The sequence below is a fragment of the Oryza sativa genome, chromosome 6 (genome assembly GCF_034140825.1).
Source record: "Oryza sativa Japonica Group chromosome 6, ASM3414082v1".
In the NCBI taxonomy this organism is placed as follows: domain Eukaryota; kingdom Viridiplantae; phylum Streptophyta; class Magnoliopsida; order Poales; family Poaceae; genus Oryza; species Oryza sativa.
In genome coordinates, this window is record NC_089040.1 from 19,767,730 (window position 1) to 19,783,972 (window position 16,243).

At 44.6% G+C, this 16,243-nt stretch overlaps 1 protein-coding gene and 2 long non-coding RNA genes across 3 annotated transcripts; 2 read left to right on the forward strand and 1 right to left on the reverse strand.

Moving 5' to 3' along the window:
- Positions 1 to 933: 933 nt before the first annotated feature.
- On the reverse strand, positions 934 to 3,496 carry LOC9271732 (uncharacterized). The gene is made up of 4 exons (XR_001546560.3): positions 2,828 to 3,496; positions 1,850 to 2,014; positions 1,396 to 1,692; positions 934 to 1,297 (listed from the first exon to the last, which is right to left on the reverse strand). It is a non-coding gene; the product is annotated as an uncharacterized lncRNA (long non-coding RNA).
- Positions 3,497 to 4,413: 917 nt separating this feature from the next.
- Positions 4,414 to 6,002, forward strand: LOC112939410 (uncharacterized). The gene is made up of 4 exons (XR_003243112.2): positions 4,414 to 4,531; positions 4,610 to 4,720; positions 4,792 to 4,908; positions 5,934 to 6,002. It is a non-coding gene; the product is annotated as an uncharacterized lncRNA (long non-coding RNA).
- A 6,639-nt stretch (positions 6,003 to 12,641) lies between these two features.
- Positions 12,642 to 14,877, forward strand: LOC112939366 (protein FAR1-RELATED SEQUENCE 5). Its single transcript, XM_066311741.1, is given in 6 exon segments — positions 12,642 to 13,126; positions 13,254 to 13,389; positions 13,391 to 13,640; positions 13,757 to 14,214; positions 14,315 to 14,579; positions 14,702 to 14,877. Coding segments are annotated over 6 exon segments (1,770 nt in total).
- Positions 14,878 to 16,243: the final 1,366 nt, after the last annotated feature.

Here is a 16,243-nt window from a genome sequence, read left to right on the forward strand (position 1 = left end):
CATCATGTGTACAGAAAAAAAGAAATGCAGTATTACCTCATATTATCTTTCTACTGCTACAACTTTATTAATTTTAATATGTTTGCTTCGTCGTAGCATCCGCCACTTTGGCACAACCTTCATTTAACATTGTCAAGTTGTCAACCTACATGCTACAGCACAGCCTCAACCCTGCTTCCATGCATAGACAAGCTCTCTTCCAATGCCATTTTTGGCCTCAACCATGCTTCCATGCTTAGATAAGCTCTCTTCTAAGAAATATGTCCTTTTAATATAAAGACCTAATGAGTTTCAGTGTTATTACATATCTCTTCTATATAGGAAATATGTTGTTAATCAAAACAATGCAACCCTGATCGGCAAGAGGCAAAGATAAATATACCATCCAGTATCTCTTCTGTACAGGAAATATGTTAACTAAAATAATGCAACCCTAATCAGCAAGAGACAAAGATAAACATGCTATCACTGAATGTGAGATACATATTTATCCAGAACAAGTGATGTCAAGAAACATAGCTTTAGAAAATTATCTGTATAATATTTGTATGTTTATCTTCCCTAACATTAATTTTCTAATCGTTGGATTCAGACCATGTCCCAATCCACTTTACTTCCCACACATTCCAGGCCCTAATCTTATATATACATCTCATTACACTATGTATTGATTGTATCAGTACATTCTATGTCATTGCAAAGGCAAGTTTCTCTACAGACTAATAAAATATGTGCTATTTGTTTCTTCTGTAGAATGATTTGGTCTGACAGAATGAGAAGTAAACAAAAATCTGAAAAGCAACATATACTATAAGGAACTGAACTTCATTCAACTACCACTACAGAGTGAGACTGATTTTACTTGGCACTATTATGGAGTACCAATCAAGTGGAAGCCGCAGCCTTCCTGACCTTACCTTAATATATGTGGTATTTGATTTAACAAATTAATCCACCGAAAAAAGTCACCGCTATAAAGTTTCAGTGTCTGTGATCAAGACGATCAGATCAATACACGGTGGCTGCCAAGAGTACCTTCGAGGGGCGCAACAACCCACACCGAATCAGCTACAAGGGTTTTTTATAGTATAGATAGAAGCAACTTCCATCCATCCAATACTTAACTTATTTTATCCAAGTTTGCATGGCCTAGTGAAGTTATAAGTTTGGAATGGAGTATACATGTGTTCCTACTTGCCCTGCTGCCGCACCTCCATGGCAAACAACAAACAGTACTATCTGATGCTGTCTACAAAAATCTTAGAAATTAAATGGGCTGCATATAACTCTTCTTCCCCTGCAAGAAGCATTTGAGTGAAGCCATTAAGGAATATAACAAAAAAAAATTCTGAGAACCATTGTACAAAAGCTCAATGAAATGAAATTAAGGAGTACCTGCCGGTGTACTGGATGTGAAGAACAGATATATATATCATGCAATGGCATGCTTAAATAAGTGTCCTGACAATGGCATCTCGTATCATGCCATATTGAAACTAATTTTAAGCAAAGCCATTATGCCATTCACTTCCACTTCAAGTACATGTATCGCAGATTATACACTAATATCTTATGAGTCCCACTTCCACTTCTGGTTTGCATAAATGAACCCATATTCACAAACTACCCAAAAGTAAAGTTGGAATACCTTCGCCTGAATACCAATGTTTCTACTTTTCAGCAATTTGGCTACTGAAACAGAAACAAATTATCAACAATTCCTTCTCAGATATAGTTGTAAAGATATTTATGCATCATGGTTCAATTGCACCTTATGAGTATTGACATGAAAATGGATAAGAAATATCTTGCAGAGATGCTTCTACTCTGAGTAGCAGCAGACGTTTACCTGCATGATAAGCTTCCGCATCCAACCAGTAGATGAAGAAACACAACCAAATTCCACTGCAGAAATCTTGCGTTTGTAGCAAAATTCCACACACGGCCTTCTACATATTACTTTTGGTGCTCCTCATATGCAGCAGGTGCTTTATATTTCCCTTAACCAGTTGTCCTGGTAAAAAGCAAAATTAAGACGCCACAACATCTAGTCATATGTAGATAAATATATCATTTTAGCCAACTAAAGGTTTGGATAAAATATCAAGCTTAGCCTACTTAATCATGGAAGAAGATTTCAGATTCAGGAAACAGTGTTTCTTTTACAGTGAGCAATTGTGAATTTAGAGAGAACATGTAAGCAGAGTCTACTTGCCAAGAGCACCTATCTTATCATAACAGAAGCGATTATTTCAGAACATACAACCGTTTACACGCTAGAACACCTATCTTATCATAGTAGAAATGTTTTGTGGGCAAACAGTTCTGTTCTTCAGAATAATGGGATATTGTGTTGAATTTCCCTTGAAACAGTTTTGATGTGTGAAACAGCAGTACGCTGGAACACTGAGAGCCTAATGCGGTACTACTTGCATTCAGACAAGCAGCCCTGCAACAAGAATCTTGTGTAGCATGTAGTAAGAAAGCACCCTTAAACCAATGCAGCTTGCAGCGTTAACCTAATAAAGTTGTGCAAATGAATGTCAAACTAAAAGATTACAAAGATAGAGAAGCCCTTATATAGGCACACCGCACACATCTACACTTGAAATATATTCTGTAATTAAATCTAAATTGATACGAAAGACAGAGTTGCTCTTGCTAAAAGATTACATTTCATTAACCTTAATGTCTTGTTTAAATCTGGTGATGCAGATTTATAGTGTTCACATGAACTGTACAATAAAGCTTATAAACTCAATTAGATGAATATCAAAAGGAAACAAATTATATGTACAAGGAAATGTGGATAAAGAGATTAGGTAACCTGCCGCATCAGCTATCCCTGGACATGACGCCCATCGAGCAGGGGAAACTGGCTTGCACATCCCAGACATGGCCGAGCGCCGTGAGCCCGTGACAGCGTCGTCGTCAACATCCAAGCGTCACAGATCTAGAAAACAGTGAAGTCGTTGGGGAAAGAGGCAGCGGTGGGGAAAGGGGGGCGTGCTACGCAGCTCCGCATAGGTTGTCCCGGTGGTCATCAGCAGAGGGGTGCATCAGTGCATCACGTACTTCGCGGATATCGTCTCCCAGGCGGCACTAAGCCACGAAGGCAGCACCTATGTGTGGCGCCGATCGATGCGGGCAATGGCGGGGCGTCGGCAACACGAGAGGCGGAGGATCGGCGTGACGGCGATGGCGAGCGCTCGGTCTAGGTATCTAAGAAGGATGTGTGGCGGCGCGGTGCATGCGAGAAGGGGAGAGGGATCGGTGGAAGCCGCGGACGATACCCGGGGGGCGGGGGGGGGGGGGGGTTCCTCGGGACTATCAGCTGGCGACGCTGTGGAGCGGCGGAGAGGGCCCTGGTGGCGGCGCGCAAGGGATCGGCGTGGGTCTGGGTTTCGCCGGTGGTGGGGGGAGGGGGAAGGAGCAGCGGTGATTGCGTCGATTGCGGCAGAGGCGAGAGAGAGAGAGAGAGAGAGGATGAGGTGCGACGCGCGCATCTAGGACGTCCGATCTAACTCATGAGTTGATTTTACACCGTTAGATGTGTGATATGATGAATGAGTAAATGAGTAAAACCATTTGTTCAATTATAGGGTAGATAATCATCTCATCATCACATGCATCTTGATAGGCCTAGAGTCACAAAAACAATTAATCTGGTAAATTATATGCATCCAAAAATTCCACAAAAATTCTCAAAAATACATTGATATGTCAGAAATCAACCCACAAATTTTCAGAGTTTTCAATAAGGTTTGCTAACTTGATGATCTACTTTAATCTCTCCAAAATCCTGAAAAACTGCTTAGCAGATTCAAAATTGCTCTCTCTGTAAAATTTATTTCAAAACCTCTTTTTGATGTTTGGTTTCAGCCAAAGTCTTCTATTAACTTTCTTCTAACACCCTGAGGAGTGGCACACCCTGGATCACTCTCTAACCCTTTCTTCTCTCCCTCCAAAAATCCAATCAACTGCTAACTACACTGTCAACTGCTGCTAACCAACACTGTCAATACATGTTCATCACTCCATCAAACCTAAACTAGAGACTTCTAACTCAACCCACTTCAGCACATTTACTCTCCACATCACCCCAGACCAAGAGGATACCTAGCCCAGATTTCTTGCTGCACAAAATCCACCTTGAATCCCTTCCAAAGATCCTTGGCAGGCAACCCTCTTTGACTTGGCCTCCAAGGCTATTTTCGAATCTTTCACTGACAGTGGGCCCCACACCCCCTGGGACCCATATGACAGCCTCCCACTCTCCCCTCACAGCAAACACCGTCCCCCATGCCCAATGGATGCTCAAGGAACACAATGAGTGCACCAGCCACCTCTCTCTCTCTCTCACTCCCCCACTCCACTCTTCCTTATTTCCCAAGCCTAAGCACCAGAAGCAACAGCACACTCCCCACATCGCGTTCCAAGTCCAAGAAAACACACCCCACGCACAGAATGCCTAGAGCTCGGCCATCCTCCCCGGCTCCGGCGACTTAGCCGTCGTCGCCGTGCATCCCCGGTGAGTCCCTCTCTCTTCCCATCTATGGAACGTGACCTACGCTTCACGCCGAGCTCACCCGTACCCATTTTGCCCTAGGACCAACCTGTCGAGCACGTGGTGGGCGTCACCGTCCTTGCCGCCGGCCACCCGAACCGCCGACGCCGCTCCGGCCGCCGTTCCTCACCACCGAAGCAACACCAAGCTCCGGTGAGTTTCCGCTGGATTTCTCGCGCATGCACCCTCTGTGGCTCATCCCTAACACCCCCGTACTCTAAAAGTTACAGTTCGCGCCTTGAGTCGACCCGGCGACGTCGACGCCGGAGTTTTGCCGCCGTTGGCCATCAACCACCGTCTCCGCCGCTCCCTGGACCTTGCTGCCTCCGTTTCTCTGCTTGGTGAGCACCCTGGTACCATATGAGAGCACATGCACTAACCCTTTTGCACTAACCAAGCCTCTGCATGCACATATATGGGCATACCGAGACACACCACCGCTGTAGCTCATGTTCTATGGGCTACAGACCACCATTTCCCTCACCACCACCACTCATGGATGCGCAAGAACGTTCTATATATTTTCTCTTTTGTGCTCAAACCGATTCGATCCACCGATCACCGCCGGTGAGCCGTAGACCGAGCTCAGCCATGGCTGCTCCTGATGTGAGCTAGCTGGGGACTTCATTTCTTGAATTTGATCTAGGGTCCAATCTGAAAACTGCCATGACTCATATTACTATAGCAGGATCTTGATGGAAATAAACAAAAGAATAGGGACTCTTAATAAAGTTTGCTGTCCAGGTGGCAGAAGGAGTGCGGGATGATTCCCCCAACTTCTGAGGGCCTCTCTACAAATCTCCTTTCACTGACCTGTCGACCCGGCTGGAATTCAATTTCGAAAATTGATTTCTATTTTGGTTTAAAGCAGAGAATAAGCAGAACTTCTAAAATTTGTAGAACATTCATTTTAACTTCAAAAATTGTGAAACCAGTTTTGTTAGATCCATAAAGCTGTGAAATATTTTACGAAAATATAAAACTGGGTACTTTCTCTACAAACTTTTCCTTTATTTTTGTTTTGCCATAAATGTTGCCTAGAACTTGTTAAATCCATAACAAATTTAATATAGCTCTAAAAATTGTGAAATCACTTCTTTTAACTTTCTAAAATCATTCTCTGTAACTTTGTAAAAGGAATTTTGTTCACTTCTGTACAAAAATGCTGCTTAATAAAACATAGCCCTTTTTAAACCTTTTTAATTGTAAAATGCATATCTCTGTAAATAAAAAGTGATAAAATAAAAATTCCTTCACCAGAGACCACCTGAGACCAGCACACACTCACTGCATAAATTTCATGCATTTTCTTGCATTTTGGTTTTTATGCATTTTTGTATTTATCGTATACGCGTATTTTGTATAGAGGAAGAATACGTCGAAGAAGAAGAGGGTGAGTTTGTTGACGACCAGGTTCAGGAGTTTGCAGACGAAGGCAAGTTTGCCCCTCCTTTGATCACATTGATCCTATGCTTTATTGGGCTAAATAATTCTATTGCAAACATGCATACGTTAGCTAGTATTAATTTTGGTAAAAAAAATTATATAAATGTGGGAATGGTAGATATGACCTAATTGCTGCATAATTCACCTTGAAATATTGAATCCTTGCTGGTTGTAACCATAAAGTGCTTTTGAATACAATTATTGTGTTCTTTGGGATTATACTATGCTTATATTGCCGCTATATGCTTATATTCGGTTACCGCCTTGCAAATTACTCGTTTTGATAAATGTTATATGTGAAAATGGTTATTTTGATGTTGCTGGACAGAAATTTAAATGTGTGAGTATTGTGAACTGAAAATGGAGATAACTTGTTTTTAAACTTGGGCGGCGAGTGGTGTACATATGGTGGTAGTTGTACACCGATAGGGAGAGCGTTCGCCCGGGTCGATTAAGGACCCCACTCTATGTCACCAACTAATGAAAACAGTACAAACCACATGTGCTAAGTATGGGCTGGTCTCGACCTATTAAGTTGTTTAGAGTTTAGCCTTGCATCTTGGTAGTCCAAAGGGTATGGGTTACCGGGTTTTGGTAACTTATCGGAACTTCCTATGGTTTGTGATATGATGAAATTGATTAATGACATGTGGTATGTGATGATTTGAGCGGGTAGTCTGTCCAATACAACGGTGTCGTGCCTCGTGAGGGATTCCGGGCTGGGATCCTTACGGCGCTAGGTTAAAGCGTGGGCCCGCTACCTAGTGGCGCTAGCTTGCTAGTAGCGTGGGTAAAACACACATCGTGCTGGTGCAAGGCTAGACAATAAACAATGTAACGGTTTCGTTATGACCTCTAGATCACACTCAATGTGTAGAGTGTGGTGATACCGACGGGTATCGGACAAACTAGAGCGATTCATATCATGTGGGCTTAAAAGTTGTACAAACTTTGCAGAGTCTAAAACTAATCGATTAGCCGTGCTCACGGTCATGAGCGGCATGGTGAAGTGTCATGAGTATAGTCGGTGATTTTGATAAACTCTTGTGAACTTGGAAAATGGTTGGAATGTTTTGCTGTGAACTTGGGTAAAGTTCGGTGAATGGTGATGAGATGACGGTGAGTGGTGATGATCTACCTTGAGGGGTAGATGTGTGTTATTTATTCATTGACATTACAAGTTTTACTTACTCTATACTATTGTTATAAAATTCCGTTGCGGAAAATGTTGTGAACTAAAATTGGCATTTATGCAAATTAACCTATACACTGCTTATCCTTGAATATGGCCAACATGTAGTATGCTAGGATTGTTTCCGAATGCCAGTACATTAATTTGATTAATGTACTGATTTCTTGCCTTCTTTTACTTGTTTTTGCTCAGACCCCGCTGCAGGTAATGACTGTTTGGATGAGGAGTTTGATGCAGCTTGTGATGTTGCAGATTTTCAGGATGGTTCTAACTAGGGATTTACCCTAGTCGGTTTGCCCATGGGCTTTTGGGTAGCACGCTTACCGCATGAACCAATATTTATGGCTTGTCGCCAAGTACTACTTAGAACCTTATTAAGACTATTTATGCTTATTGCTTAGAACCACTTATTATTTGGATATCATGCTTGAGATGATTTATGTGAGACTATGTTGCATTCCTGGGCAACTAGTCCCACATGAGGATGGGTTTGAAATGGTTGAGATAACCGGGGAATATGCCTTTGTTGAGATCGAGTCTCTGGAGTACGCTTTTGGTCGCCAACATCGAGTGGTTGACGGGCGTATGACGTAGATGGCTGGTGTGGCTATTCCAACGGTTGTGTCTTCTATTTCATATCCGATGGCTTAGAGCCTATGTAGTGCACTCTTCAAGACATGTCGGGGTCTGCAATGAGGTTGGATGGTTACCGTATTTATTTGGGCTTTATTTGAGACCCCATCCATCCAGATATTTCGCGCCGACATGCCTTGGAGCGTTGCACCACCTAGGCTTTGGGACGTCCTGACAACGACGAGCTCATATTTAAGGATTTCTGTCACGTCCTGATAAATTCATCCCGAATTAAAAATCATTCGCTAAAAGGAATAATAGAATTAATTAAAATTCGAAAAGAAATTGGCAAACACTAAAATACGAACAAGAAAAATTCAAATGTGACCCGGAGAATTTTTGTTAAATTCTCCTTGGTCTAAAAGGAGCCCTCAAATTTTAGTGGAATTTTCAGAGCACAAATAATAATTATTAAGAAATAAACAAAGTTAAAATGATTTTATAAAAAGAAAAACCCTAAAAAGTCTTTTTTTCCCCCCCCCCTCCCCCTCTTGGGCCGGCTCGGCCCATCTCCCTCCCTCTCTCTCCTCTCCCCCGCGGCCCATCGGCCTTCCCCCGCGCGCGTGCCGCTGACGGGCGGGCCCGCCCGCCACCCTCGCTGACGGGTGGGGCCCACCCGTCATCCCCTACCTTCCGCCGCTCCCGCCGCCCGCCCGTGCCCTAGCGCCGCCGCCGCCGCCGAATCCGCCGCATCCCGCCGTCCCCGCGCGCCATAAAGAGGGGGAAATCACTCCCCGTGATTCCCTCCCTCTTTCCCCCACTTTTCCCTCTCTCTCTCTCTCGGATTCGTTCGGATTTACTCCCGCGAACTTCGCCGGCGCATCAATGGAGCCCGAGATCGCCGCGCCGATTTCCTTCCCCTCCGGCCGCCCTCTCTCACTCCCAACCCTATTTAAACGCTCCCCATGCCTCCCTCCTCCGTTTCCGCCACTCGCCGCTTTCTCTCCCCGTCGGAATCGAGCCCGCGCCGTCGTCCTCTCTCTCCGCCGTCGCCGCCGAGCTCCGGTTCGCCGCCGTCGTCGCCCCGGACCTCCTCCCGCTTCGGCATCGCCTCCTTCGGCTTCGCCGCGTTCTCGTCGACCTCGTCCACTCCTCCGTTTCGCCCGCCGACCGCCGGAGCACCGCCGTCCTCGTCGACCTGAGCCGCGCCGCCGCCTCTCTCCGCTTCGGTCGCCGTTCCCGTCGTCGCCGTCGACCCGGGGTGAGCCGAGGACCGCCATTTCGTTTCCCCCTTCCCTCCCCTCTCTCGGCCGCCGCTCCGCCGTGCCTATGGCCGCCGCCGGCGACCATAGGGGCGCGGGCGCGCCGCCTCCCGTCGGCCGTGCCGGCGAGGCCGCCTTCGGGCGCGCCCCGCGGCTGCCAGGTGGGGCCCGGCCGTCAGCCGCCCGCGCCCTCGGGTGCGGCTGACGCGTGGGACCCACGGCGCCGGCCGGCGCAAGCCGCGTGCACCCGGTCCACCGTGGACCGTGAGGCTGCCGCGTGGGCCCCACTCCCGTGGACCCGGTCCGCGCGCCCTCTCTCCCGGCTGACGCAATAAATCCGATTTTTTAATTAAAATTTAAATGAAGAAATTCGCAAATATCCATTTAAAGAGCATATAAACTTCAAATGGCCATAACTTGACCATTTGAACTCGGAATTGGACCGTTCAAGTCTCTAATTTTTTCTTAAGAAGTCAAGAACCCATTTTTGTGCTTTGTTTCTGCTGTTATATGGAGTTTATTAGAGTAAAAGCCTTTTCTTTTCCGTTGGTCGTGTAGACGCTGCAGCTTCGGAAGATCCGCTCTTCGTAGAAGTTGAAGCCGACGGCAAGTCAAGTCAAGTCAAGTCAAGATCCGCTCTTCGTAGAAGTTGAAGCGAGCAAGGCAAGTCACATCATCCTTGAACATATTGAGTCCCAGTTTATAAAATTATTTTGATTTAAATTATTGCATTATCGCTTTATTTAAATTCCCGCGTTATCACTGTTTTATTTAGCCATGCCTAATTACCTTTGTTATGACCTTATTATTATTGTTATTGTTATTATTACCTTGTTCACCCTAGAATAAACAAAACCCCAACTAGTGGACACTCTACTCATGGTATCACTAGTATGATTTTAGGTAGATGCTTCGCTATTTTAATTAGGTAACTTTAGGTGGTTTTTCAACTCTAGACTTTGGGAATATTCATATCACCTGGACACTTTGGAATTGTTGGTTTATTGTGGAATTGGATTCACACCGCCCCCTCTATTCAAAATCCCCAAAATGGTTTTAGGCTGGGCTCGGGGTGCATGGTTTTGATAGTAGCACCTCGGCCATATAAGGACCGGTCTTCGGGCCTCTGTTGCAAAGTACTACCGTACTTCCACATGTCTAGTGGGTAAGGCTTAGTTTGTGGCTCAGTCTGGTTATAAACAAAAGTACACGGATGGAGATGGACGAAGTCGGGGGTCGATGGACATCTCTAGGACAAATGAAGGCTACACGAGCTGCGGCCCGGTAGTCGAGATGTTATGGCACAGGGCTGGTGTCCTGCTGCTAGGGGCTCAATCCTGCCTACCTGTCCCGGAGGTTCCGGCCGTAGGTGGGGTTGGGTCGGTACTCTTGTCTATGGCTAGGATGGGTTGGAAACTATGTCACGTCTTCCGTCTGTATACCGTGGTGGTATGTGGCACGTGGTGCACGTGAGGAAGATGTGTCTTGTGGGTAAAGATGTACACCTCTGATCAGAGTAAAACCTATTCGAATAGCCGCGCCCTCGGTTATGGGCAAGCCGAGCAATGTACCCAAGTTAGTGTTTTAATTCTTAAAATTTGCTCAATAACTAAAATGTGGAATGGTTGGCCTGGGTTGGCTTGGGACGAGCTGGGACCCAGGGTCGGGTTGCCAGTTCGGTCTGAATCATCGTAGGCCTTGGGTTAAGGCAGGTTCGTGAGGGTTCACGGCCTTGATAAATAATATTGTATAGTTCTAGAATCGTGTTTACGAAATAGCTTTGAGCAACTAAATATCTTTAAATGCTGTTTTCTGCAAAACTTAACCCCTATATCATTACCCCTTGTACCCCCTTGCGTTAATCATGCATCTGCCGGTGTGACTTGCTGAGTACTGTGGTTGTACTCATTCTTTCTCTATCTTTCTCCCCTCTTCAGTAAGAGAAGCTTTGGAGAAGAAGCCTTAGGTGGAGTCTTGGCTTATACCCCAGTTGAGCGCCTGTGAAGATGGAGCCGTAGGCCCGCTAGTCCGCTGCTGTTTATTTTTGATTGTCAGGCCTTAAGTGCCTTTGTAATAATGTAAATATTATCGATATAATAAAGATGTGTATTTTATATCATGTTTGTATGGTGTACCCCGGCTTTTCCTGGGACGGGGATTAATACACTAGCGTTCGGGAAAATGCAATTTTCTCGGTCGCGACAATTTCACTACACTATAGTCTATTTACAACTCGTAATCTGACAGTACCGTTTATTATCACCACAGCGTTTGTTTCAAAATAATTAGTTCGGTGAAAAAAAAAAAGAAACGGCCTGAGCATTTATCGGACAAATCGTTACCGTACAATTAACTCACGATTCCTTCTTTTCAAAATTAAACACCACAAAACCGGACGTGCAACCCATGCAGATCCGTCATTATTGCCAAAGCATCCGTCCATAGAGAAACACTACACAAAATAAAAAAAAAATCATAAACCATGCTAGCTGCCAGTTAGTGGTGGCACTCGGAGCACATCCTTCCAGCGGCGGCTCTTCCTTGGCTGCTCATGGCGTCGCCGGAGATCACCAGCGCCACGTCGTCTGCTCCGCTAGTCACTCCTCGATCAACAATGCACCCCCATGCACCAAGCAGGAGACATTTGCTCTCGAGGGATGCCACCGTGTTTGGATGACAACGACATTGCAACCCCCACGCCGAATAGGGTATATAGCCATGTAAGTTCCATTCCTTCAAACCCATTTTTTAGTGGTTATCATCTACGACGGCTACATTGCAATAGTTTTGCACTAAACGCACACTTTGTCCAACCACGTTTAATGTTTCTTTTTGTTGCTATTTTCGTATGACGAAACTAAGTATCCCACAAATCGTAGAATGATGTGATGTTTCTATATGGTTACCACTTTTCATGACATACCTTCACTGTGACATTCTTTACCGAGAATCATTTCTTATCGCTTTCGATAGTTCCAAAAAAACTCAACGCCCAAGGCAGGACCAACTATATTGTGCAAACATCTAAGAGTGATAACCTCATACTATAAGTTAATTTATAGCTCTAAACCTAGCACTCGTGCTATGTACTTTCGATTTACTTTAAATAATTAGCTTCATGAAGAATCAAGTTATTTTTTTACTTTCACAATGATCCATACCCCACGTGTTTGATTCTTTACCGAGAAGCATCTTTTATCGCTTTCAATAGTTAAAATGTAACTCAATACCCATGCCAAGACCATCTATGTTTTATGAACATCTAATAACGATATATTCATGATATAGGTTAATTTATAACTGAGAATCTACCACTCTTGCTAGGTATTTTCATTTATTCAAAGAATTAGTAACAAGAATACGCAAGTAATTTTTTAACTTACACATTGCACATGACAGTACCACCGGCTTATCACACATCAGGAATACGCTAGCAAATGGCCACAAGCCATTTTTTAACTGGCACTCCACATGTCATATTCAGCAGCCACAATAAATTTTGAATGGTCTCAAAACTTTCGTAATGTTTCAACTATTCATCGTCCATTTAAGTACGAATTTTTCGTTTATTATTCAACAGGGTCCTTGCGTGCCACCGCACATGGTGCCCACCAAAGGTATGGCTTTCCCTACATACGACGATCCATACAACTTCTACAAGACATATGCATATCACGCTGGTTTTGACATCAAGAAGAGCCGCACGCACAAATCGATTCACGAGGTGTGTTGTACGAGAGAGGGCAAGCATGTGTCAAAGGTCGCAGATTGTGATAGAGAACGGAAGAAACCATCCAAGAAAATGGGGTGCAAGGCTTATGTGAAGCTGAGGCACAACTATGACGGTGGCGTGCTCTCATCGGTACAGTATGATGTGGTCGAGCTACAGCACAACCACCCTCTAACGCCATCTCCTTCGGCGGTAAAGCCCATGCGTGCACATAAGAATCATGATGACACGGCTATGAAGATTGTGGACATAATGCAAGAAAGTCACGTGCCGCAAAGCTGTATCATGGGCGTTCTATATGATCTTCATGGAGGCCTGGACAAAATCCCATTCACGACCCGCGACGTAGAGAACAGGTGAATCTTCAAAATAACCCCTTTTTCCTTTTTTGTGATGTTGCTTTCCTGAAGTATTTATGGTGTTTTCTTGCATGGAGTCACACATGTTGATTTCAATTAGTTCTTTTTTAACTTAACGACGCAGGAAAGCAGCCAATGTCCGGATGGAAAATGCAAACGACATCAACAAGCTGTTGGAGTTTTTCAACGAGTGCACGTTGCAAAACCCAAAGTTTTACTGGGACGCCCAGCTCGATGAAAATGGTGTCATTAAAAACTTATTTTTGGAGTCATGATAGCAGCCAAGCTGAATTTGCCGACTTTGGAGATGCGGTAACGTTCGACACCACGTACAAAACTAATATTTACGAAATGCCACTTGCAATGTTTGTTGGTGCAAACCACCACATGCAGAGCACACTGTTTGGATGTGTCTTGCTCAGAGACGAAAAGGCGGAGTCATTTGAGTGGTTATTCAACACCTTCAACAAGTGCATGGCGAATTTCCCTGCTCCGCGCTGCATCCTGACAGGCAAGTCTATTTAAATAAACCTTCCTACTGTCATCCACCATAAAATATTTGCGTTACTCCCATTTATCTTCACATCCTGTATGATATGTTTTACGCCATTTCTTTTTTTTTTACAGATCAAGATCCTGCAATGGCTGTCGCTGTTGGAAGGTGCTTCCCTGGGATAATACACCGGCTGTGTCGATGGCATATCCTTAACTGCCACTCTGACCCGCTGAACACAATTTTTGAACGGAACGAACAAATTGAACCAGACATGATGTTGTGCATCAATCAAACTTACAAACCTTATGAGTTTGAAACATCCTGGGATCAATTCTTAAAGAGGTATGATTTGGAGGGCTGTCCCATCATGAAAGCTTTATATGATATCAGGGAGAAGTGGGTGCCTGCGTTCTTCAGGAAGGACTACTGCGGGAGGATGACGTCCACGCAGCGCAGTGAGAGCATGAACAAGTTGGTGAAGCACAAGTTTGTTGACTAGCAAACTACGCTCCACCGTTTTGCTAGGAGAATGTTGGAGGTTATAACTGATAGGAAGGAGAAGGAGGCTGCTGAAACAAGAGCATGCTCGGTTAGTGATATTCTGTACAGAGGGGATTCGGTATTACATCACTTTTATAATTCACCTAAACTTTAACTCACACACAACTAATGACTTCTCTTTTGTGCAGGGAAAGCCAATGTTGGCTGTGAGGTGGCCATTTGTTATACAGATGTCGAGACTGTACACCAGGGCGGCTTTCAGATTGTTTGAGGAGGCGCTACAGGACAGCACCGACTTGAGGATTTCACAAGACCACGATTTCCGCAACGGGTGGATAGTATCACACACCAAACGTTCTGAAAAACACGATTGGTGTCAGAAGCAATTCAAGCTAATTGCAGATGTTGACGCAGGGGTGTTTACATGCGAGTGCAAACAGTGGGAGCATACATGTCCTTTTTTCATACCAACCTCAAGCTTGATTTATGCACGCATTAAAAATTCCAGCAATCCTTTATCGCACTTCACAAATAAGCTGGTCCAATTGATTTCTTTTTTTTTTTATGTCTTGTAGGCATGTTTTGCACACACATGCTCCGGGCATTTGTTCATGTACAACTTGAGAAGATACCCGCTGCCTACATCCTAAAGAGGTACACAAAGAAAGTGAAGAGCGACGTGCCATTTGACAGGCATGACCGAGAGGCAACTGGACCGATGGTGTTCAAGAAAATTACAGGACAAACATGATGATGATTGAAGCGTTTGGAGTGGTTAGGGCGGCATGCAAATCGAAGGTAGCATTTGACAAAGCTATGGCTATTTTGAAGGGACTGCGCAGCCAAATAGAGGAGATACCGCGCGACACTACTGCGACGGTTGACACCAATATGCAGGAAGGCGTTGTTGGACGAGTTGAAATCGCCAAAATTAGCAGGGAGCCCCCCCCCCCAAGTCGAGGAAAAAAGGAAGGACTCGTGGCCCGGAGGAAGAAGTTCAACTTGGAGCAAAGGGCAAAAAGTTGTGCATAAGGAAATGTGGGTGGTGCCATCTGAGGGATGGGCACTACGCGGATACTTGCCCGAAGAATCCTACAAATTTCAAGAAGGGGTAAGGGAAAGAGAGGCAGGCCACGGGGAACAGGCAAGGGTAGAGGCCGTGGTACGCATGCTGGAAGCACGGCTAGTACTGCGGTCGCTAGTACAACAAGGAGATACAACAGAGAGGGCCCTTCGCTACGAAGATGTTTGGACGACGAGTGGGCTGAAGATGCAGCAGAGTGTTCTGGTTTTACAGACGACGAGCAAGCACATGCGGACGAATCTTCCAGTGGTTATGAAAGCGAGTCCGCATGAAGACAGTATAATCACTATAAATTTATATAACACCGTCTTTATGCTGCTCGTCTTGTTTTTTACCATTATTAAACGATGTTTTACACTCACCATTGAGTATTTCATTTGAAATTAATTAAGTCATTTTTCATTCTTTTCATTGTTGTTTGGTTTGTGCGATTTGGATCTGGAATCCAACGTTAAAAACACATACAGTGTGTGCGCACATTAGGCACCTAAAACAAAAGTTATTCTTTAACTATAACACCTGCATAAACCAGAGGAAATCATCACCTAAGCTGACAAGTTATAGTTTAACTCCACTATTCGGTGTTGCAATTCTATTCCACGGCACAAAATAGGTGTCAAGGAAACATTCTTTTTATTCACTAAAAAAGCGGAAGGCAGCACACCAACAAATAAAATTCTTCAAGTCTATGAGTACGGGCAATGTGAATAGATAAACACATGGTCTAACACATAAAATTGTTAGTGGCGAATATTAAGTAAACTAAACAAAAAACTAGTCACGTTTATGGCGCAGGAACCGGGTTGCCGGTGACTGAGCATCTCTTGGAGGAGTCTGGTCATATCGAAAGTTGTAAATGTCCTCCTGGATAATATCAATGTCACCGTCGTCGATGAAAGCTGGGTGCAGAACACTTATGTTGTTGGGGTCTTCAGGCGGATTTAGGTCGTTGACATCTGAAGGTGGAGAAAGGCATGGGGTAGACATGTACCCCAAATCCTCCGCGTAGATCATCCTGTCTTCTTCCATCGAT